The following is a 22049-nucleotide window of genomic DNA, read 5'->3' on the forward strand; positions in this document are numbered from 1 at the left end:
ATCCATTTAGAGAGCTTTCTTCACCTCGAAAAAGTTAGATCGTGCATTGTTGGCTGCATCAATGTCTTCTGCAGATGCCACAGCCACCGCGACACCTTTATCTCTAACCGCATCAATTGCCTCTGCGAAATTCTTGAAGTCCTTCAAACTGTGGCGCAAACAAGAAGATTAATAGCCAGTTAACACTGTTAATTAGTATGCTGTCTGCAAAACAATAATTAATCGATAGAATGTCGTTAATTATCCAACCTTGTTGTTAATATCTCCTCACGCTTTCTTTGTCGTTCTTCGTCAGTTACCCCAAGTAAATGCCTCAACAAACTGGGTAAATGACAAATTTTGATTCAGGATCCGTTATTGTTAGTTTAAATTGTCAGACAAAATGAAAGTATAAAAAAATCATTTACCTGCTATAACCTTTGGCATCAGGTAATTGGTATGAATCAACATCACCGATGGTTCCAATAATAGCTTTAGTGAGTGTTTCTTGATCAACATCAAGGCCACGTAAGAAATCTCCAGTTCCATCATATATATCAAGTGTCTTCAACAAGTTTGGATCCCGGTACGATAAGTAAGAAAATACCCCTGAAACAAAAAGGAGATCAGGTTAATATTAGAATACAGTATGTTAGGACAACAAATATATGCACATTCAAGAACGTAAGAAGCAGTTTTTTACCTGAATGCGAATCGAAATCACAGAAACCTCCATATGCACCACCGCTTACACGAACACGGTCCCATAACCATGTATTGCTAATATGCTTTGATATAACATATGCACTGCCGTCAAGTTCATACCCGGTGCTGTATATGTTACCTGCTTTCCCAACATAGTTAACCTGAAAAGAGAGTAAGAATGCCAGTTTACTATATCGAAAACACAAAACCCAACCAAATTCTAATATGCTATATAAACCGTCTTCCTTTTTTTTGTTTACCTGTGTTGGTATGACAATAGCTTCATTTCTCAGAGGAAGTCGACCATCCCAAGTGACAAGCCCACCAGACGGGTTCTCAGGGAGTAAATCTAGAAATTTTGCAACAGATTTTTCAACGTTGGTGAGAGACTTCCCATCAGCAGTCATATTAACTATGCAACCATTCCTGGCAAGGAGAGATCTTCTANCAACATCACCGATGGTTCCAATAATAGCTTTAGTGAGTGTTTCTTGATCAACATCAAGGCCACGTAAGAAATCTCCAGTTCCATCATATATATCAAGTGTCTTCAACAAGTTTGGATCCCGGTACGATAAGTAAGAAAATACCCCTGAAACAAAAAGGAGATCAGGTTAATATTAGAATACAGTATGTTAGGACAACAAATATATGCACATTCAAGAACGTAAGAAGCAGTTTTTTACCTGAATGCGAATCGAAATCACAGAAACCTCCATATGCACCACCGCTTACACGAACACGGTCCCATAACCATGTATTGCTAATATGCTTTGATATAACATATGCACTGCCGTCAAGTTCATACCCGGTGCTGTATATGTTACCTGCTTTCCCAACATAGTTAACCTGAAAAGAGAGTAAGAATGCCAGTTTACTATATCGAAAACACAAAACCCAACCAAATTCTAATATGCTATATAAACCGTCTTCCTTTTTTTTGTTTACCTGTGTTGGTATGACAATAGCTTCATTTCTCAGAGGAAGTCGACCATCCCAAGTGACAAGCCCACCAGACGGGTTCTCAGGGAGTAAATCTAGAAATTTTGCAACAGATTTTTCAACGTTGGTGAGAGACTTCCCATCAGCAGTCATATTAACTATGCAACCATTCCTGGCAAGGAGAGATCTTCTGATCTCCTCAAGTGAAGATGAAATCCCTTCCCAATCTTCATCCACTTTCTTTTCAAGGGTATGTAAAAATTCAAGATAACTACAAAACAGAGATGTTCAACTTTGTCAGGTTCTTCCGACCAAAAAAAAAAAATTTGTCAGGTTCTTATAGTCTTAAATTATAACTCTACAATGTGAATAAAATTCATTCTCAATAACGATCCACACTAAAAAAAAGAATAGAATTTTAACAAGGGGTAAATTAAAAGTCAAATAAAGAATTCTGAAATCTTAAGTTCCAACCTGAGACCACCCATCTGTTCGGACATCCATCCAGCAATGTTCAACATTGCATCCATCCTCGCCGCAGCAATTCCATGGCCACTTCCCCTCAATCGGTTCTGCATTGAACGCAAAAGTGATGTTTATACTACTACTTTCAAGTTCCACTTATCATGCAAAAGGCAGAATGACAAAACTCTACTACAGTGCATACCTCCATCCGTGCTCTGCTTTGAGAGACAAATTGTTTAAACCGCTGCTGATCTGTAAATTGAACCTCTTGCAATAAGCAATTCATCTGCAGCAAGACAAAAGCAACAAAATAAAAGTCAACCAATAAGTTCAATAGAACTTAAATAATATATGGGACTGAAGAAATGTTTAGTTGGACCATGATTGTATTTCATGAAAGGCATTGAATAAATTTTTCTAAGGTTACATTATATATATTAACAGACAAAACCAGTTTCCTAGACAGAGTCGCTGTGTACGATAATTCAGTACTCATAGGAAAGACAGAGAAAATATCAAATACTTATTAGAGAAAACAGAGACACGGGTAAAGAGATGAGAGAGGCAGCACTTTTGTATTTTGTAAAAAAGGAAAAAAAAAAAAAGATATACACATTAACAGTTGCACTACATCTCTTGGAGACCCAAGAAAAAAAAATTCATCAGGTGGACATCTCTACACATCCCATAACCAACATACACTGAACATGGAGACAAGGAAGTTGGTATAACACATTAAGCAAACTATATATAGGATGCAGCAGAAATTAACACTGCAGTACATCTCTTGGCGACCCAAGAAAACATGATCTATCAGGTAGTCAGCTCTACATATCCCATATCCCAACATACATATATCTAGAGAACAATGCCATAATCTAAAGCAAGGAATGTCAAATGACAAAGTACCAGGTTAAAAAGGTCTTCAGCACGTCCAGCCATGGATTTTCCACGTACGATAATTTTGCTGCATGGTTCCTCCTTACCCCTCACTGATGATGTAAGGGGATAAACTGATATCCCTCCCGTTTTCCTTCCAATCAACTGATTAAGTTGCACAAAAGTCAAATCTTTTGTGCCCATCTTCAGTAATGATTGACTGTCAAAAAAACAATTTTTATCAGAGTTAAAAAAAAATTCAATATAATATCAAACAAAACATTCACTACGACAGCTGCCAAAGTAATCACTACTTTCTAAAATACGAAAATTTCCTATGCTTTCTAAAATCAAGCACCATGAATTTCCTATGCTTTCTATGATAAGAAGAAATCACACCAGAAACAGTCAACATTGTTTTAAGTGAACAAAAACAATAGAACTACAATATGCAAGTTTCTGGCACAAAACAGAAGGCCAATCAAACGAATCACAGAAATTACAAGGAAGCTATGACGAATAGTTAGCATTGGAATCTTAAATATAAGTTAACAGGAAATTCAGGAGTAAACCGAAAATGCATGGGAGAATCTAGCAAAATTCTTCATTAGTATTTCCAATTCCACCACACACCTTTGTGGAAAAACTTAGAAAAAAACTCAAAAGAAAATCATAAGAAAGTTTAAATCATACCAGAAAAGTGGTACTAGCGGAAGAAGCTCATGTTTCAGCGAACCCATATCAAAGACTACTTCAGCGTAGATAATATCATTTGTGAAAAGGTCATGCCGCAAAACCTTCACACCGTTGATATTTCCAACCTATTGTTTATAACTTTCATATCAGTAAAATTCGCAAGCTTGGAAAATGTAAGGAAATACAACAGGAGCAAAGGCTAGCAAAAATGATTACCTCAGTGGGAACATAAGTAGGTTCTTTTGGAATGTCACTTAAGTTCAAACTTGGGACACATCTCAGTGCTTCAGGAGGGTCAGGAGTTTCTTGTTTCAATTTCAGCTCCTCTGTAGCACGCGCTAGCTCTGCAAGATCTTCTTCTGTCATACTTGCTTTAACTTTTTCCAAGATATTTTTCTCTTCCACTTCCTCTTGAGTAGCTTTTTCGGGATCAGGCTGACACAAACTAGTTTTTAGCACGAAAACTAAGAAACAGTAAATTGCAATGGGAACNCTGCCAAAGTAATCACTACTTTCTAAAATACGAAAATTTCCTATGCTTTCTAAAATCAAGCACCATGAATTTCCTATGCTTTCTATGATAAGAAGAAATCACACCAGAAACAGTCAACATTGTTTTAAGTGAACAAAAACAATAGAACTACAATATGCAAGTTTCTGGCACAAAACAGAAGGCCAATCAAACGAATCACAGAAATTACAAGGAAGCTATGACGAATAGTTAGCATTGGAATCTTAAATATAAGTTAACAGGAAATTCAGGAGTAAACCGAAAATGCATGGGAGAATCTAGCAAAATTCTTCATTAGTATTTCCAATTCCACCACACACCTTTGTGGAAAAACTTAGAAAAAAACTCAAAAGAAAATCATAAGAAAGTTTAAATCATACCAGAAAAGTGGTACTAGCGGAAGAAGCTCATGTTTCAGCGAACCCATATCAAAGACTACTTCAGCGTAGATAATATCATTTGTGAAAAGGTCATGCCGCAAAACCTTCACACCGTTGATATTTCCAACCTATTGTTTATAACTTTCATATCAGTAAAATTCGCAAGCTTGGAAAATGTAAGGAAATACAACAGGAGCAAAGGCTAGCAAAAATGATTACCTCAGTGGGAACATAAGTAGGTTCTTTTGGAATGTCACTTAAGTTCAAACTTGGGACACATCTCAGTGCTTCAGGAGGGTCAGGAGTTTCTTGTTTCAATTTCAGCTCCTCTGTAGCACGCGCTAGCTCTGCAAGATCTTCTTCTGTCATACTTGCTTTAACTTTTTCCAAGATATTTTTCTCTTCCACTTCCTCTTGAGTAGCTTTTTCGGGATCAGGCTGACAAAAACTAGTTTTTAGCACGAAACCTAACAAACAGTAAATTGCAATGGGAAACTTGTAATAGAAGAATACCTGCATCTCTATGGTAACACGATGCGAGTTGTTTAAAATAAACTGCTCTATCAGTGGGGAAAAGACAGCCTTGGATCCCTCCTTAGCTATTCTGGTTTTCAAGGCCTTCAATGGTTCCGTATACTTTAATGGCTCAAAAGGATCCATATCGTATATCCATTTTGCCTACACAGCCAATAATCAAATAAGGAGTGATACCTGAATAGACAGAAACGTACGCATAAATGCATATAAACTTACAATAGATTGGAGCATAAGTGATAAACCACGAGGGAAAGATCCTGTGTTGTTTTCCCTCAGAGAAAACTCAATTGTATTCATGGATGCCTCCAAAGCATCATTGTCAAACCCATCTTCTGCCAACTTTTTCAGAGTATTCATGATTAACTCTTCAACCTTTTGCACATTATCTTCGGAAACACCTTTCAAACCAATACTGAACTGGGGTTGCAAGAGTTCGTCTGACATCCCACTACTGACAAGAGCTTCTCCTAAACCGCTTTCCAATAAGATTTTTCTTAGTGGTGAAGCAGGAGTCCCCAGCATAAGATGATCCAAGAACCCAAGTGCGAGTTGAGTTTGCAAGTCCAAGGGCTTCTCAGACAATAGCCAGTTAACGCACAACATGTGCTTCTTTTTAAGGTCACCATCTCGACCAACAGGATATTTCTCAACTAGTCTGATAGGCTGAGAGAATAACTTTTGAGGTTCAATTTTCGAACTATCGCGAGATGGACTTGCTTCAAACATGTCCAAGTATTCTGCACATATAAGATATAAGATGAATTTCAAAATCAACATAGACAACAAAATCAAAATAATAAAAAAATCATTTCTAGTAAGACAAAAGGAGATATTACTCCTTACCACTCAAGACACGAAGGCGATGAACAGGATCATCATCTCCATAGAACCAGATTCTGGCATTGCTTGGGTGATAATACTGACGGTGGAAATCCTAAAATTTTCCCATAACAAAAAAATATATATACTATGCATCAGAGGATACACATACCATTACGCTCCGGCTCCTATACCAGTATACTAGCATAATAATTTGACTTTAAACAAACCTTAAATTCCTCGAATGTCAGCTTAGGGATATCTTTCGGATCACCTCCACTGTCAACACCATATGTATTTTCTGGGGATAAGGCCTAATAAAAGAGAAAACAGTTGTAAGTCATTTGATCAGGACCATAATTTCGAGAAAACATGATATCAGATTACCTAACAATGTTTTTGGTACCAAGTGTCCAAGCAGCATGTTCAAGAAAGATAGGTTTATAATTCAAATGGTTACATCATTTAGTTGATTAATAAGGTTAAAACATTTTGGTGAACTTCAGCTTCAGAATCTCTGGCAATTCAAAGCTAATACAAATGCACAATGCTAATATGGTATGTAATGCACATATAATCAGGTGTATTAGTAAACATCAGAAATGATCAACTGCACATACAATTCAATATCAACTAGAACCCACTACAAAAATGAACTCCTAAAAGAGATTTCTCGAGAAACTGGCAGTTATTGTAAACAAAACCCAAAACTTGCCTGTTGAGCAATTCGCCCCAAAATGTTATCAGGCTGTGAATAGACACCTTTCATCTCATTAAAAACAACACCTGAAATCAAGCATGAACGATGAGATAGGGTGAGTGAGTATATATGAAGTAGCAGATAAACGAAAAGATAATACCAATACTAAGTAGATGAAAATAGCTCTATAAAAAGGCATCTTTGGTAAATAAAACCTTTGTAAGATATGTCTTCTGAGGGATCATTAAGCTCATAGTGCCAGCCCTCTTGCTGAAAAGTGTGCACGTCATCCACACACTTGGGGAAGAAGACAGCATCCAAATATACATCGACAAGATTGTAAAAATCCTATATAGGTAGCAATGAAATGTGATCAGAAAAACACTAATTTAGATAACAATATCAGAAAGAAAGAGGTTAGCTCCTCGACAACAAATGGAGGACTTTTATATTTGGCTCATTTTACCTTTGTATTTGTGGAAGCAACAGGGTAGCAGGTCCTATCAGGATATGTGAATGCATTTAGAAAAGTATGCAAACTTCCCTTGAGGAGTTCAACAAATGGCTCTTTAAGCGGGTACTTTCTTGACCCACATAGAACGCTATGTTCCAGTATGTGCGGAATGCCAGTGGAATTCTTCCTGCAGTAAAGACAAAACGGTGATCTATAAATCACATCCAATCAAAGTTTCGCAACCCTTAACTTAAGATCCCTTTGACAAGGAGGTTGCCCTTGTCAATATCAACTGAATGTACAGTCACTCATATCGTCTTTGTAACAAGGCGTGGAGCAATCTAATAGGTTATTGACTTCCAAAGCTTAGACCACTTTACAAGTACCAAAAACGAAATGGCTTAACCAAATTTTTATAGGACTAAAATTGATAAGTAGAAATAAACTTGACCAATTCGATTAGTTAAAATTCCAGAAGTGAAGCCCTAGGTACCAATTCAAATAGACTACTTAATAAACACTCAAGTCGCCTTTATACAAAGAGAAAATTGTGATGAGCTAAACTTACGGAGGAGTCCTGAAAACAACGCCGAACACCTTGTTCTCATCCTCATTACACACAGACATCACCTCGCAACCAGTTTTCTTGTGTTTGAAGAGAATCGCCTTTGATTTACACTCAGAGATGAATTCTTCCGACACTTTTTCAAATCCAAGCTTCTCAGCCTCATCTCGACCTACATCTGAATCCCAAAAACCAATAAAAAAAAAAAAACATTTGTTTAAGTTACAAAGCATGAGAAGAAAAGGCTCCACACCTGTCTACAATTCAAAACCTAATTTCACACAAGACATATCCGAAGGATAGGTGTGAAATTGGTAATACAACATCACCACCTAACCACGTCTAATCTATCAAAGAGATAAAATCTGACATCTACAGTAAGAGAACAAACAAATCATTCAACAATCAAACTTCAAACAGAAGAAACAAAAGAGAGTATATGTGAAAAAAATCCCAACCAGGATAAAGTGGTGCGGGTTGTGTGGCGACGGCGCGAACAGAGAGGCGAGAGAACTGCCCACTGACACTACGAACAGCGGTGGATGGAATCCTCAAACCTCGTCGGAGGAATAAACGTCTTCCGGCGACTGAAGGAGAGGAAATCCGGCGAAGGCTGCGACTGGGGACACGGAGAGCGGCCGTGGATGATGTGAGAGACATGTAAGAGCGAGGGAACTGACGGAAGAAGCGAAAGAATAGAGAGGACGAGCTACGCGAAGCTAAACAAGAGACGGTTCGGAGCATAGCTACCGGAAAAAAAAATAATTCCCGGCGAAGACTGCTAGAGGCAAAAATATAAGGATGGATTTGCAATAAGCTAAGTAAAAATAAAAACCCAACGGCAGAGAGAGATGAGGTTTTTTTTATTTATCTTTGTGTGCTTTGTTTTTGCTTGTAGAAAGGAAAAGAAAAAAGTAAATTAAAAAATGAATACTTCATTTCTTGTACAACACACAAAATTATTGTAAAATAAATATTCTCTATTTCATTAAAATGGTATTTTTATTTTTTTCTGAATACTTTGGTTAGTCCTGAGTGTAATTACATTTTGATTTTCTTAAGTTGGGACAAAAAAATAAAAAAAAAAGAGGTGCTGATTTGCAAGAAACGAAACGTGGTTCTCGTATAGCCAAATGTGTTTTTGAGTGTTGTGTATCTCCTACTTTGCTATCCTCCAAGTCTTATTATGACCAGAAAATATCTTAAATCTTGTTCTCTTCTTTTGTTGATTTTTTTTTATTTTCAGTTCTGTGAAATTAATATAAATATGATCAATTTACAAATTTTTACACCGGTCATAAAATTTTTAGGTCTTTTTATCTAAGGTAAATAATACTGATTGAATTTAAACCAAACTCAAAATTTAATCTGAATTACACAAATAATAAATTTTACTTGGTTTTCTCAGTGAAACAAACCAAACAAATTCATAAAGGCCCAATGTTAGGTCTGGGAAAAGTGTGAAAGGCCCAGCGTGAGAGAGAAAAAATAATCTCCAGAAGCTTCTCTATTATCCACGTGACGTGACACGTGACCACGTCTCGTTCACGTCTTGGGTTTGCTAGAGCCTCTCTTCTCGTCAGCGGGTTACTTTATCGTCAGAAGACGAGACGCTAACATTCAGAATAAGGCAAAATCGCTGTTAAAAGGCTTCTTCAAAGACCAATTTCCCGAATTTTTTCTCCTCTCTGAAAAATCCACATATATAAAGCATGATTATAGCTTCACTCTACTTCTTCTAGGGTTCGTTCGTCTTCTCAAGCTGTTTCAGCAATGCCACTGGCTTACACATTTCCGGTTCTCCCTTCTTCTTCTTGTCTGCTTTGCGGAATCTCTAATCGCGGCACCAGCTTCGTCGTAGATCGCCCGGAGCTTCAGATCTCAGGCTGCCTCGTCGTGCGTTCTGAATCCGGTGAATTCTTTGGGGGTTCTGGTTCATCTTTGCGGCAGTTCCACCGGGAAGGGCGGAGGAGGTTGAATGCTGGTGGTGGTGGTGGTGTCCATGTCGTGGACAATGCGCCGTCTCGTACTTCTTCCCTCGCTGCTTCTACTTCCACAATCGAAATCCCGGTTACTTGTTACCAGGTATTTAATGTTTTTCACTGGCTTAGTCTTCAGAATCCCTGTACATTCGATTTCTCGCGATTTGGTACTTTACTCCTCGTTGAAGTGCGAGTGGAACTTTTTTTTCCTTCTAAAATTGGTTGTGAATGATACGTTTTGTGGGAATTAAGTCTCTAGTGTATAGAATCAGTGGGATGTTTTGATTTGGCGAGTTTCAGAATAAGATAGCAATTTTATATTGTATAATAGTTCATTTCGGCAACAAGAGTGTATGTAAGAAACGTAGCGTTTTGTTTGATAGATGATATTTCAGGATCATATATGTTACTGTTGTTAATGGTATTGAATTTGCAGCTTATTGGAGTTTCTGATCAAGCTGAGAAAGACGAGGTTGTGAAGTCGGTTATAAATCTGAAAAAAGCTGATGCTGAAGAGGGTTATACTATGGAGGCTGCTGTAGCTCGCCAGGTTAGCTTGATTCTGTTTTTTAGTGCTCCATAGAATCTGACAATTTATCAGTAGTGGCGTCACTTTCTTGATGTGTTTGTCTTAATGATCCTAATGTGCAGGATCTTCTCATGGATATTAGGGACAAACTTCTTTTTGAACCAGAATATGCTGGTAACCTAAAAGAAAAGATTGCTCCTCGGTCTCCTCTCAGAATTCCGTGGACATGGTTGCCTGGTGCTCTATGCCTTCTTCAGGAGGTAACCACTGAGCTGGAATTGGGTTTTGTCCCTGCAAATGTTTTGTACTGATCTCTTTCTTCATTAGTTTATCATTTCTACAAACACCCTTCGTCTTCTTAATGCAATTTTGTCTCTTCTTCTATGAAACTTAAGGGGAAATTTGTTTTTTCTTAATGTTGTGATATTAGCTTTTTATGTTAAGGGAAAATAATTTTTGGATAGAAAATAAAGCGTTGATGTGAGCTACTATGTTTCAGGTTGGACAAGAAAAACTCGTGCTGGATATTGGCCGGGCTGCTCTCAGGAACCTTGATTCGAAGCCATATATTCATGATATATTTTTATCTATGGCACTTGCTGAGGTAAAATCAAATGAACTAGGAATGGGAACTACTTACCACCTTTCACTAATCTCTGCTTCTTCTATCTCTAACTCTAATATGTTTTTTTCCATGAAGTGTGCAATTGCCAAGGCTGCTTTCGAGGCTAACAAGGTCTCTCAAGGATTTGAAGCTCTTGCTCGTGCTCAATCTTTTCTGAAGAGTGAAGTCACTCTTGGGAAACTTGCATTGTTAACTCAGGTAATAGGTTCGACTGTCTTGCATCAGTATAGATAAAGCTACTGTGTGTTTTCTTTTTGTTCTGTTCTGGCTTGAATGTGATTATGTGAAAAGTGCAAAATCATGCCTTACTGTAGATTTAATCATGTTAGGGAGCTTCATATTGTCCAGAGGCATCATTTACCAGCATATTGAGTTTTAAGGGATTTAAATGAAATTTTCAGATTGAGGAGTCACTAGAGGAGCTTGCACCACCATGCACATTGGATCTACTGGGCCTGCCTCGCACGCCAGAAAATGCAGAGAGGAGACGAGGTGCAATTTCAGCGCTACGCGAACTGCTCAGACAGGGTCTTAGTGTTGAAGCTTCATGTCAAATTCAAGACTGGCCATGCTTTCTGAGTCAGGCAATTGGCAGGTTATTGGCCACAGAGATTGTTGGTCTTCTTCCATGGGATGACTTAGCCATAACACGGAAAAATAAAAAATCACTCGAATCCCACAATCAAAGAGGGGTAATTGATTTTAGTTGTTTCTACATGGTGTTGCTTGCTCATATCGCTGTTGGATTTTCAGGCAAGCAAAATGATACGGTATATCTCGTTTTCTTTCCATTTGTTAAATTTAAACCAAGTGGTCCATTTCTTTTCTGTTCCATCTACGTATAAAGCATAACATTCAGTATGCTTGTGTAGATTAATAAAGCAAAAAATATATGCGAATGTCTCATAACATCAGAAGGTGTTGATCTGAAATTTGAAGAAGCTTTTTGCTCATTTCTTTTAAAACAGGTTTTTCCTCTTGCTTTCTTTTTTTCCCTTTTAACTATGCTATTGCATCTTATTTACTTCAAGTTCATTTGCTTCGAAAGATCCATGCGTTGTTCATTTAGTTAAGTGCTACTGGACCTACATGTTGGATAGCACAGGGTTCCGAGGCAGAGGCCCTTGAAAAACTTAAGCAGCTGGAATCAAATTCAGATTCTGCCGTCCGTAATTCAATCCTGGGAAAAGAGTCGAGAAGTACTTCTGCTACTACATCATTGGTAAACCTTATGATTTTTACCAAATATTTGTGTCATATGTTTCTAGGACTAGAGCAAACGTAATCATTCCTCTACGGGTGAATCACCCTCCTATGCTTGATGTAAATGTAAATGGCATAATCAACTTTAGTGGAATATGAGTAAGGCTGAGCTATGTTTCAGCACTAATTGAAAAAATTAAAATAAATAGTTGAGTAGATGGTAGTCAAAGTCATAGATTATGCTTTTAGTGCTTTTACAGCATTGTTTATGCCTGCCGTTAACCTCTTTTTCTGGTTAGTTGTGCATATGCTTAATCCTTGATATTGCTGAGTAAGCCCTTGGGTTCATGCACTAAATTTAATTTGAAAATTATGCAAGTATGTTCATCTCTTCTCCAGCGCTGAATTTTTTCAAAAAGATTGATATCGACCTTCATACACACTACCTAATAAAATTGACCAGGAAGCGTGGCTAACGGAGTCTGTTCTTGCTAACTTTCCAGACACAAGGGGTTGTTCACCATCTTTGGTAAGAGTCAGATCACTGGAACTTGGAACTTCTGTGTAGCAGTTTTATAATTAAGCAGAAAGATATTCATATTTACAACTTTCTGCAGGCGAATTTTTTTCGGGCTGAAAAGAAATATCCAGAGAACAAGAAAATGGGATCACCTTCGATCATTAATCACAAGACAAACCAAAGACCACTTTCGACTACGCAGTTCATGAACTCGTCACAACATCTATATACAGCTGTCGAGCAGTTGACACCATCAGATTTGCAGAGCCCAGTGGTATCAGCGAAGAATATTGATGAAAGCGGTGCCAGTATGCCATCAGTGCAACTGAAGAGGAGCCTTGGTGTAAAACAAAAAAAAATATGGGGTGATTGGCTCTCTCAAAGCAGTTTGATCGGAAGGGTATCTGTTGTTGCTTTATTGGGTTGCACTGTGTTCTTCTCTCTAAAACTAATAGGAATTAGGTCTGGTAGACTACAGAGTCTGCCTATATGGGTTTCTGCAAGGCCGCATTCAGAATCAGATTCTTTTCTGTGTAAAAGAGAGTCTGGGAACTTCAGAAGAAACCTTGGTTCTGTGAATAGAAATGGTATCGCGGGCAACATCAAAGTGCTCTTGGACATGTTAAAGACGAATCATGGCGAACATTCAGATGCCTTGTATCTGAAAAGCTCTGGTCTATCAGCTACATCATTGTCTCATTCCGCGTCAGAAGTGCTTAAGAGACCTATGGTTACAGAAGACGCCGAAGAACTTGTGAGACAGTGGGAAAATACTAAGGCTGAAGCTCTTGGACCAACACACCAGATTTATAGCCTTTCCGAAGTCCTTGATGAATCTATGCTTGTCCAGGTTACTGTTTCTGTACATCTACTCTATTTCTTTCCTTATTTAAGTTAGTTTACAAAAATTGAACGTCAATGTTTTTTTGGGGGTAACGTGGATTGCAGTGGCAAACGTTGGCAGAAACAGCAAAAGCTAAATCCTGTTATTGGAGATTCGTTTTGCTTCATCTAGAGATTTTGCAAGCACACATGTTCGAAGATGGTATCGTTGGTGAGACTGCAGAAATCGAGGCCCTTCTAGAGGAAGCAGCAGAATTAGTTGATGAATCTCAGCCTAAAAACGCAAAATATTACAGGTAAATTTTTTTTTGCTTTCGGTTACTTTTGGACTGAGCTCTTCTTCACTGATACTGCGTTTTGTAAATTACCTGTAGCACTTACAAGATCCGCTATAAGCTGAAGAAGCAAGAAGATGGATCTTGGAAATTCTGCGAAAGCGATATTAAAATACAGAAATGACACTATCCAATTAGAAAGAAAAAAAAAACTCATTATCTAACTAGAGTTATATAGCATCAACTGTGGAACATGGGATCATTTTAGCCTTTGTTCTGGTTTAAGCTAGCTGTGTAGGGAAAGTCTCAGGTTTGTTTCTTTATTCCTTAGTAACCCAAATGATTTGTCTTCGTAGATTCATTTGATTTGAATGTGGATAGAGACACCTTTTTCAGTTTTCTAGTGTAAAGCGTTACCGCTCAAATCATATGGTTTTCTTTTAAACATATGAAAAGAAAAATATTAATCCGAAAATAAAAGCCCATACCCTTCACGTATCACGATGGAGTGCTCACTCAGAACTGCCACTGTTGATAATTTGAAATTTCAATTTGTTTGATTAGACGCAATGATTAAGACTATTATTAGATAAAAGAAAATGAAAATGGAGAAGTAAAAATATACTACTAGCGGTGAAATAAGAAACCCAACGGTCACTCTCTAGCGCATTCAAGAGTCAAAACACTTCGATCTCTCTTTCTCTCCTTCGTTTATCTCTATCTCTGATTCGGAACCCTAAGAAAATGGTGGAATCGGAGCTAAGCTATGAGCAGATTCGTTTGAATAGGGTGGAAGAGAACAAGAAGAGAATGGGGGAGCTTAATCTCAACAAGCTTGCTCAATCTCTTCGCGTCTCTTCTTCTCCTAAGCCCTCTCCAGTAACTTTTCAGTTCTCTTCTCTTCTCATTTCTTCATTTTTTTTTAATGGAATTAAACCCATTTTGTTTGGAAATGTAGTCAAAGACAAGGACGATGCGTACCCCCGTGGATTTCTCGGAGATCAGGAGATCTAGCCGTGCTAAGGGTCCACCTCCAAGTTACAAAGAGGTCTTTTTCTCTACCATTTATCTTTACTTGACGAATTTGTGGGTTTGATGCTTTATCTTTTGTGGAAGATAGTCTTATATGTACCGAGATAGATAGTGAGTCTGTTTTTGGAATGGTCTGTTGTTATATTTTTTTTAGAGAATAAGAAAATCTTGAATGAAAATCCTAGTTTTCGTGAGTTGTTTCTCTCATTACTCATTTATCAGAGTTATCTTGATCCTTATTCGCAGTTTGGGCTAGAACCACTGGAGAGGCCAAGAAGGTTTACCAATCCACCACACTCTATATACTATTAACATAACTTCTCTAAAACCAATTGATGTTAGTTCACTTTTCAGTATAAGTTGTATGTATTTTGCTTTGCAGGAGCTGTCAAAGAAGAAATCTGCTGAACCGGGTATATGCTTCGGACGAGGCAAGAATGTATGCAATCGACAGGGCAGAGACGCTTCAGTCAAGCTTAGATCCAGAATTCCCTAGCTTTGTCAAACCAATGCTTCAATCACACGTCACCGGAGGATTTTGGATGGTAGGTGAAGAAACTTGAATGTTAAATGACTCAAGGAGTGTCTGATACTTAGCCCTAGTAGGTGTAAACTCCAAAAAAAAATTCATATGTTTTCTTAAACCAGGGCTTGCCGCTTCATTTTTGCAAGACATATCTGCCAAAACGTGATGAAATGATGACTTTAGTTGACGAGGAAGATGAGGAGTTTGTGGCGAAATACCTTGCGGCGAAGACCGGTCTTAGCGGAGGCTGGAGAGGTTTCTCCATTGATCATCAGTTAGTCGATGGAGATGCTGTCGTCTTTCACCTTATCGCCCCAACAACGTTCAAGGTAAAGTGGTAAATTTGAAAGATCTCTGTTTTTGTTGAAACATAGGCTAGTTAGATACTTTTAGCATTAATGTTGAAACATATTGCTTGTTCAGGTGTATATCATTAGGGTAAATGATGATGAAAACAATGATTCAGATGGGGATGAAGAGAATGATATTGAATCAAACGAGAAACAAGAAGAGAATGTTTCAGAAGCTAAATCGTTGCGAAGCAGTGGTAAAAGAAAAAGAGGAGGTAAACAATGTCTCAACTAATCTCTTTGCTAAACTTGATAATTTTGATTAGATGAAAAGCTAAAGTTGTGAATTGATGTGTGCAGGAAGAAAGTAGAGTTTGAACTTGAAAGGTTGAATTGTGATTTCGAAGAAAAGGAAGAAACTAACAAGTTGTTGTAATGGAGACAAACATTTGGATTGGGGTTTATTTTTGTCTTGTAATGGAGACAAACATGGAAACGTTACTTACGGCTAATATTTTTGGTAGCTACGTTGATTTTATATGATTTGATAGTTTATAATATACGATTTGGATAAGGGAAAGATAAAAAACAAAACTTGAAGAAAGAGAATTGAGAGTGAAGTCGCACCGAACCGAAAACAAATGGACCTAACCAAATTGAAATTAGGAGTGAGAACCGGGTTTTTGTTACCAATAGTACCACCGCCACAAATTGGTACACAACATACCCGGTACGGTACGGTACGGTTAATAAAACACGAGAAAGAGATAGGAAGAAGAGACGAAACTGATTCCTCCACACGGAAAAGCAAAAACCGTAGAGAGAGAGAGAGAGAGACGACGACGACGGCCAAAGTCTCTTTTACTCTTAAAAACTTTTTGCTTCCTTCTCTCTAATTCTCTCCTCCGCAATCAATCACGAGACGAAAACTTGATGTCACCATCCCCAGAGAAACCCTAAAAAGTTTTCATCAAAATCCCAAAACAAAAATTAAAAAGGTCTTGTTGGACTAAAACCAAAACAAAGATGGTGTTTCCGTGGAACATTGCTAAATCCGCGGAGGAAGCTTTCTCGAGGTGGGCGGTGAAGAGGGTTGTCAAATTCTTGTTGAAGAAGAAATTGGGTAAACTCATACTTGGTGACATCGACCTTGATCAACTCGATATCCAGCTTCGTGATGGTTCTATTCAGCTTTGCGATCTTGCTATCAACGTTGACTATTTGAATGACAAGGTTTGTTTTTTCTCTCCTCTCCTCCGTTTTGTTTTTTCGCTTTTTAGATTATGGAATTCTGGAATTTTGGGTAACTGTGTTAGTGTTTGGCTCTGGAGTAGAAGTCTGTTTTATGTTGAGGATGGTGTAGTTGTAGTTCAATCCAGGGAGATTTAGTCCATTGGTAGTGGTTTTAGTTCCTGATGATCAAAAGACCGTTCTCAGTTGATGAATGCAAGACTAATTATAGAGTTGTAGCTCCATTATTGTATATTGAGAAATGTTTATGGGGTTTGTGATTATATTGTTTTGGAATTCATACTTTGATTTTCTTATCAATTTGCTGAAAAGATGTGAAAGGAACCAATTCTGACTGTCCCATCCCCATATCTTATCTTTGAATCCAGTTTGATGCTCCGCTGCTCATAAAGGAAGGCTCAATTGGATCTTTGTTAGTCAAAATGCCTTGGAAGACCAATGGTTGTCAAGTTGAGGTTGATGAGCTTGAACTCGTTCTCGCACCACGTTTGGAAAGTAATGCATCATCTTCTAATGAAGCCACCACCTCTGCCTCTACCAGAGAAGATTCACAGAATGTTCGTCTTGAACTAGGAAAGCATGACAATGAGATGTTTGTGAACGCTGCGAAATCTGCCTCTATTGATGTCCATGAAGGCGTTAAGACGGTTGCCAAGATAGTGAAATGGTTTCTTACAAGTTTTCATGTCAAAATTAAGAATTTGATCATAGCGTTTGATTCTGACTTTGGCAAAGATCAGAGTGAAGCTGGCCCTCGGCCAACATTGGTACTTAGAATGACAGAAATAGAGTGTGGAATTTCAGAGGACCATGTTTCGGCTAATGAAGTTTCTCCTGATAACATCCTCGGTATTAATCGACTTGCAAACTGTGTGAAGTTTCAAGGAGCTGTTGTAGAGCTTTTAAATATGGATGGTGATGATGATGACAAAACTTGTGGTAAAAAAACATCTAGTGGTGTGACTTTGATCATGACAGGCGAAGGAGGTGGCTTTTCAGGGTGTTTGAATTTTAGTATACCCTGGAAGAACGGTTCTTTAGATATTCGCAAGGTGGATGCTGATATTTGTATTGATCCTTTTGAACTACGATTTCAACCGTCTACAATTAGATGGTTCTTACAAATGTGGAAGGCTTTCACAAGTTTCGGATCGGATGGTTTCCCCTCAGTTTCTCGTTCTAATCCATCTACGGATTCACCTACAATACCTACTAATGTAATAGTAACGCCTCCAGCTACATTATCCTCGTCAGGTGGCCAAGAATTAGAGCCTGATACTACACCTGACTTACAGTTTATACCGGATTGGTTTCCATCTTCTTTCAGCAAGAAAGAAGTGGATGGTGAAGTAGATATTGGGGCAAGGTATAAAGCATGTCTCTACCATAATATTTCTTATTTTTCTCAAGTCTTTTAGAGATATTGTATTTTTTCTTACTTGACTGTTTTTTTTCAAAATCTTTCATCACAATCTGGATATGAATTTACCTTTATGTTTATTTAACTGAATTGACGTATTTGTGTTATCTCTTCTTGTTTCCTACAGTGTGGACCAGTTTTTTGAATGTTTTGATGCCATGAGGAGTTACCAATCAGCTTTTGGAAGCCAAGGGATGTGGAATTGGACATCTTCTGTCTTCACAGCAATCAATGCTGCATCGAGCCTTGCTTCTGGGTCTTTGCTTCTTCCTTCTGGTAAGAATATTTTCTTGAATTTGTTTAAAATTGTGCATTGAACATATTGGTATGTGTTATCACCAAATATATGTAAGCTTCCTATGCCGGTGTTAATCTTGTTTTGTGATCTTAGGTTATTTCTTGTTTTTTCTAGATTTTATTACTGCTAGTCTGCTACCCTATATACCATCAAGCTTTATGCTTAAATCAATCCATTAGCTAGTGATGCCAAACAGTGTAAGTCGTTATAGTAACAAGCTATATGCTATTCTCATGAATGTGCAGAACAACAACATGTGGAAACAAGTTGTAAAGTATTCTTTGCTGGAGTTTCGGTAGTTTTGTTTTTCCAAGATGAAGACAATTGGAAGGATGTTTCCACGCAGATACACTACTTGGGTGCAGAACTCAGAGATATTTCTGTCTCTTTTCAGGTAATTACCTTGATGAATTGTATTTAATCTCCTCACTAGTATATGCCCCCGAGTTACTTAAAACATTCAATAAGGTCAACAGGTTTGCCCTCATGATATGAGGCTAGAAGGTGAAGTGAACAGCATAGAGATCGCCGATTATTTTCAAGCTGGAAATGTTGTTGACACTGCTAATGCTAAATATCAGACTCGTTTGATTAAGGATTTACAAGCCAAGGTTCAGACTAGTCTTCCTCCCTTTGCCTCGTCGCATATGCATGCTGACTCCGAAAGCTTAAGCGAGATAGTTTCTGATGGATTCCTCTTTCGTAACAAAGGTTTCGCAGTCAAGACATTGTTGGTTATAGCTGCTGGAGGCAGTGGATTTCAGTTTATTGTCAGGTTCCAATCATCCAAATCCAGCCATAGAGTATCAAACTCATTCTCGTTGAGTTTACCTCCTACCACATTCTGGTTGAACCTTAATTCAGTAGAAATGTTGGTAAAGCTTTTCAACGATGTATCAGAATCTATCCCCATAATTAGTCATGAAAGGAATCAGGTGGCATCCTCTTCTATATCTGAAAGTTTGGGAGGTAGTGTGTCAATTTGGAATGCTCGAGTGATTCTGTGGTTCCCTTTTGAGAGCATTTCAGAAAGGTTATGTAACTCGCTTGGTGAGCAATTTATTGTCATCGACTTATCTTCATCTCCGCCATCTGACAAGGAAAGGCGTAAAGAAGAAAGTCCAGGAGATATGTACTTTACATCGGCTACTCGCTCTATATGCGTCAGTGTTGGTGATGCTAGCATCTATTTGGTCACTTCTGACCGTAAAGATTCTGAAACAAATTCATACCTGAGGCAGGGTGAATTCTCTGCATATAATATTTTGCATACCAACAATAGAACTAGGCACCAACTTTCAACCATTGGTATGTTTTGGCAAGATAGACATATTGGTGGCCCTTGGTTAGTAGAGAGAGCTAAGATGTTGGCTACGCAGGAAGAATCTATTCAGACAGGTAAGTCTTGCGGGAACGGCCTCGAGTTTGCTGCTGTTGCTACGGCCAAAGATCTAGAAGACATCTACTCTCGAACCAGGAAAGAGATAATTATGGCTTCTTCATTCTGCCTTTATGTTCATTTGCTTCCACTTGCTATCTGTTTAGATAGCTGGCAATACAGTAAATTCTGTAATCTCATAGAAGAGGCAAAAAATTGGCTATCACGTATGGCAACCAATACAGCTGACAAAACAGAGGAATCTGTTGTGTGTCAAACGTCTCTCGTTGTTGAATGTGATTCTATTGACATCTTGGTTAGGCCAGAACCACAAATGGACATTAAAAATCAGCTTCAGATTGAGCTTCCTGGATCATGGATTCAGCTCAACCTAAGGGTTCAGAAAGTAAATCTTATGTCCGTCTCAAATCTCGGCAGTATCTCTGGTGCTGATTTCTTTTGGTTAACCCATCGGGAAGGTACATTATGGGGTTCTGTCACAAGTCTACCTGATCAGGAGTTGCTCTTACTCTCATGTAACAACTCTGCAATCAAGCGCGGTAACGGAGGAGGTTCAAATGCATTGTCGTCAAGGTTTGCTGGCTTAGATATTCTGCATTTGCATGAACCAGGAATTTGTGAAGATTATTTAGCAGTATCTGTCAGGGGCTGTACGGTCTCTGCCATAGGAGGACGCATGGATTGGATAGAAGTGGCTACTTCTTTTTTCACTTTTGAAGTTGAAACAAATTCTCAAGAGAGAAACTCCAGCCCGTCTAGTGGCTCCTCGTTTATTCTGAATTTGGTTGATGTTGGTCTAAGCTATGAACCCCACCATGAGAATACAGATCATTTACATCAAGTAAGTGATCCATGGGTTGCCTGTCTGGTAGCAGCATCTTCTTTTAGCCTCTCGAAGAAAAGTCTGGTTGATTCCATAAGCAATGATTATACAATCAGGATTCAAGATCTTGGGCTTCTTCTGTCTGTAGATTTGGACCGTAGCAAACTTGATGGAATGTACAGTTCAGAGCATCTTCATGAGACTGGCTATGTTAAAGTTGCTAATGTGGCGCTAATTGAAGCAACTCTAAGGACTAACTCTGAAAATGGCCTTTGGGAGTTAGAGTGTTCAAAATCTCACTTAATAATTGAAACTTGCAGTGACACGACTTCTGGTTTGATTCGCTTGGCCACCCAGCTCCAACAGTTACTTGCTCCTGATTTGGAAGAATCAGCTGTGCACCTGCAGACTCGATGGGACAGCATTCAGCAGGCAAATACTAGGAATGATTTTGATATCAACGATAGATNGTAGCAGCATCTTCTTTTAGCCTCTCGAAGAAAAGTCTGGTTGATTCCATAAGCAATGATTATACAATCAGGATTCAAGATCTTGGGCTTCTTCTGTCTGTAGATTTGGACCGTAGCAAACTTGATGGAATGTACAGTTCAGAGCATCTTCATGAGACTGGCTATGTTAAAGTTGCTAATGTGGCGCTAATTGAAGCAACTCTAAGGACTAACTCTGAAAATGGCCTTTGGGAGTTAGAGTGTTCAAAATCTCACTTAATAATTGAAACTTGCAGTGACACGACTTCTGGTTTGATTCGCTTGGCCACCCAGCTCCAACAGTTACTTGCTCCTGATTTGGAAGAATCAGCTGTGCACCTGCAGACTCGATGGGACAGCATTCAGCAGGCAAATACTAGGAATGATTTTGATATCAACGATAGATTCAGTAGCTCCGATTCAAGTGGAGAAATGAGAAACTTGAGATTAGAGTCAGGAAATGAAACTGGGGTCATTGGTTTGATGGAAGAAATAAATGAAGATACATTCCAGTTTGATATCAATCCTACATGTCAGTCTGACTCTATGGAAGATCAGAATAATTATATGTCACCTCATGGGCAGCCATTTAATTGGGTACCTGCTGCTCTTGAGAAACTACCTTCTACTGACAGTTTTTGTGGGTCATCATCTAGAATAGATTCAGAAAGCAGTCAAATATTCCTAGAAAGAGAGAGCCTGCCTGAAATAATTGAAAACTATTGTTTGTCTGAGTTCCGTCCATTGTCAGAGGTAGAGGTACCTCAAGAAGGGGATTCATCAGGGAGAGAATTCTTTCCTGGGACTGATTTGAGGAGAGGAAATTCTGGGTGGTATGATGACACGTCCTTAAGAATTTTAGAAGACCATGTGTCAGAAGCAACTGAGGAAGATCATGAGGAACATATTCTTG

At 38.4% G+C, this 22049-nt stretch overlaps 3 protein-coding genes and 1 pseudogene across 3 annotated transcripts; 3 read left to right on the top strand and 1 right to left on the bottom strand.

The window, feature by feature from the left end:
- On the bottom strand, positions 7-8501 carry LOC104784109 (presequence protease 1, chloroplastic/mitochondrial). Its single transcript, XM_010509177.2, has 19 exons — positions 8091-8501; positions 7636-7810; positions 7080-7254; positions 6829-6961; positions 6629-6699; positions 6144-6227; positions 5938-6028; positions 5311-5831; positions 5071-5235; positions 4777-4995; positions 4558-4685; positions 3001-3190; positions 2294-2377; positions 2101-2198; positions 1633-1897; positions 1371-1533; positions 408-588; positions 250-321; positions 7-148 (listed from the first exon to the last, which is right to left on the bottom strand). The coding sequence occupies exons 1-19, from the start codon at positions 8374-8376 to the stop codon at positions 7-9; spliced, it is 3243 nt and encodes a 1080-aa protein (XP_010507479.1). The 5' UTR covers positions 8377-8501.
- On the top strand, positions 9233-14004 carry LOC104784117 (plastid division protein CDP1, chloroplastic-like). Its single transcript, XM_010509183.2, has 12 exons — positions 9233-9717; positions 10051-10164; positions 10266-10403; positions 10643-10747; positions 10844-10966; positions 11170-11538; positions 11641-11736; positions 11874-11990; positions 12435-12500; positions 12589-13341; positions 13440-13630; positions 13709-14004. Exons 1-12 carry the CDS (start codon positions 9406-9408, stop codon positions 13791-13793), a joined length of 2469 nt encoding a protein of 822 aa, XP_010507485.1. The 5' UTR covers positions 9233-9405; the 3' UTR covers positions 13794-14004.
- Positions 14107-15971, top strand: LOC104784125 (B3 domain-containing protein At3g19184-like). The gene is made up of 7 exons (XM_010509193.2): positions 14107-14488; positions 14568-14657; positions 14888-14919; positions 15024-15186; positions 15290-15496; positions 15591-15732; positions 15818-15971. Exons 1-7 carry the CDS (start codon positions 14354-14356, stop codon positions 15826-15828), a joined length of 780 nt encoding a protein of 259 aa, XP_010507495.1. The 5' UTR covers positions 14107-14353; the 3' UTR covers positions 15829-15971.
- Positions 16250-22049, top strand: part of LOC104705573 — a 10768-nt pseudogene continuing 4968 nt past the window's right edge.

This window comes from Camelina sativa, chromosome 1, assembly GCF_000633955.1.
Source record: "Camelina sativa cultivar DH55 chromosome 1, Cs, whole genome shotgun sequence".
In the NCBI taxonomy this organism is placed as follows: Eukaryota; Viridiplantae; Streptophyta; class Magnoliopsida; order Brassicales; family Brassicaceae; genus Camelina; species Camelina sativa.

Bases quoted from the DNA above. Each gene is read 5' to 3' on its own strand.
- LOC104784109 (XM_010509177.2), bottom strand. From the start codon at position 8,376: ATGCTCCGAACCGTCTCTTGTTTAGCTTCGCGTAGCTCGTCCTCTCTA. The intron at 6,962-7,079 runs GTAAAATGAGCC...CTACCTATATAG, and splicing joins TTGCTTCCACAAATACAAAG to GATTTTTACAATCTTGTCGA. The intron at 1,534-1,632 runs GTAAACAAAAAA...CTCTCTTTTCAG, and splicing joins CTATTGTCATACCAACACAG to GTTAACTATGTTGGGAAAGC.
- LOC104784117 (XM_010509183.2), top strand. From the start codon at position 9,406: ATGCCACTGGCTTACACATTTCCGGTTCTCCCTTCTTCTTCTTGTCTG. The intron at 10,165-10,265 runs GTTAGCTTGATT...CCTAATGTGCAG, and splicing joins AGGCTGCTGTAGCTCGCCAG to GATCTTCTCATGGATATTAG. The intron at 13,342-13,439 runs GTTACTGTTTCT...CGTGGATTGCAG, and splicing joins ATGAATCTATGCTTGTCCAG to TGGCAAACGTTGGCAGAAAC.
- LOC104784125 (XM_010509193.2), top strand. From the start codon at position 14,354: ATGGTGGAATCGGAGCTAAGCTATGAGCAGATTCGTTTGAATAGGGTG. The intron at 14,489-14,567 runs GTAACTTTTCAG...TTGGAAATGTAG, and splicing joins CTTCTCCTAAGCCCTCTCCA to TCAAAGACAAGGACGATGCG. The intron at 15,497-15,590 runs GTAAAGTGGTAA...TTGCTTGTTCAG, and splicing joins TCGCCCCAACAACGTTCAAG to GTGTATATCATTAGGGTAAA.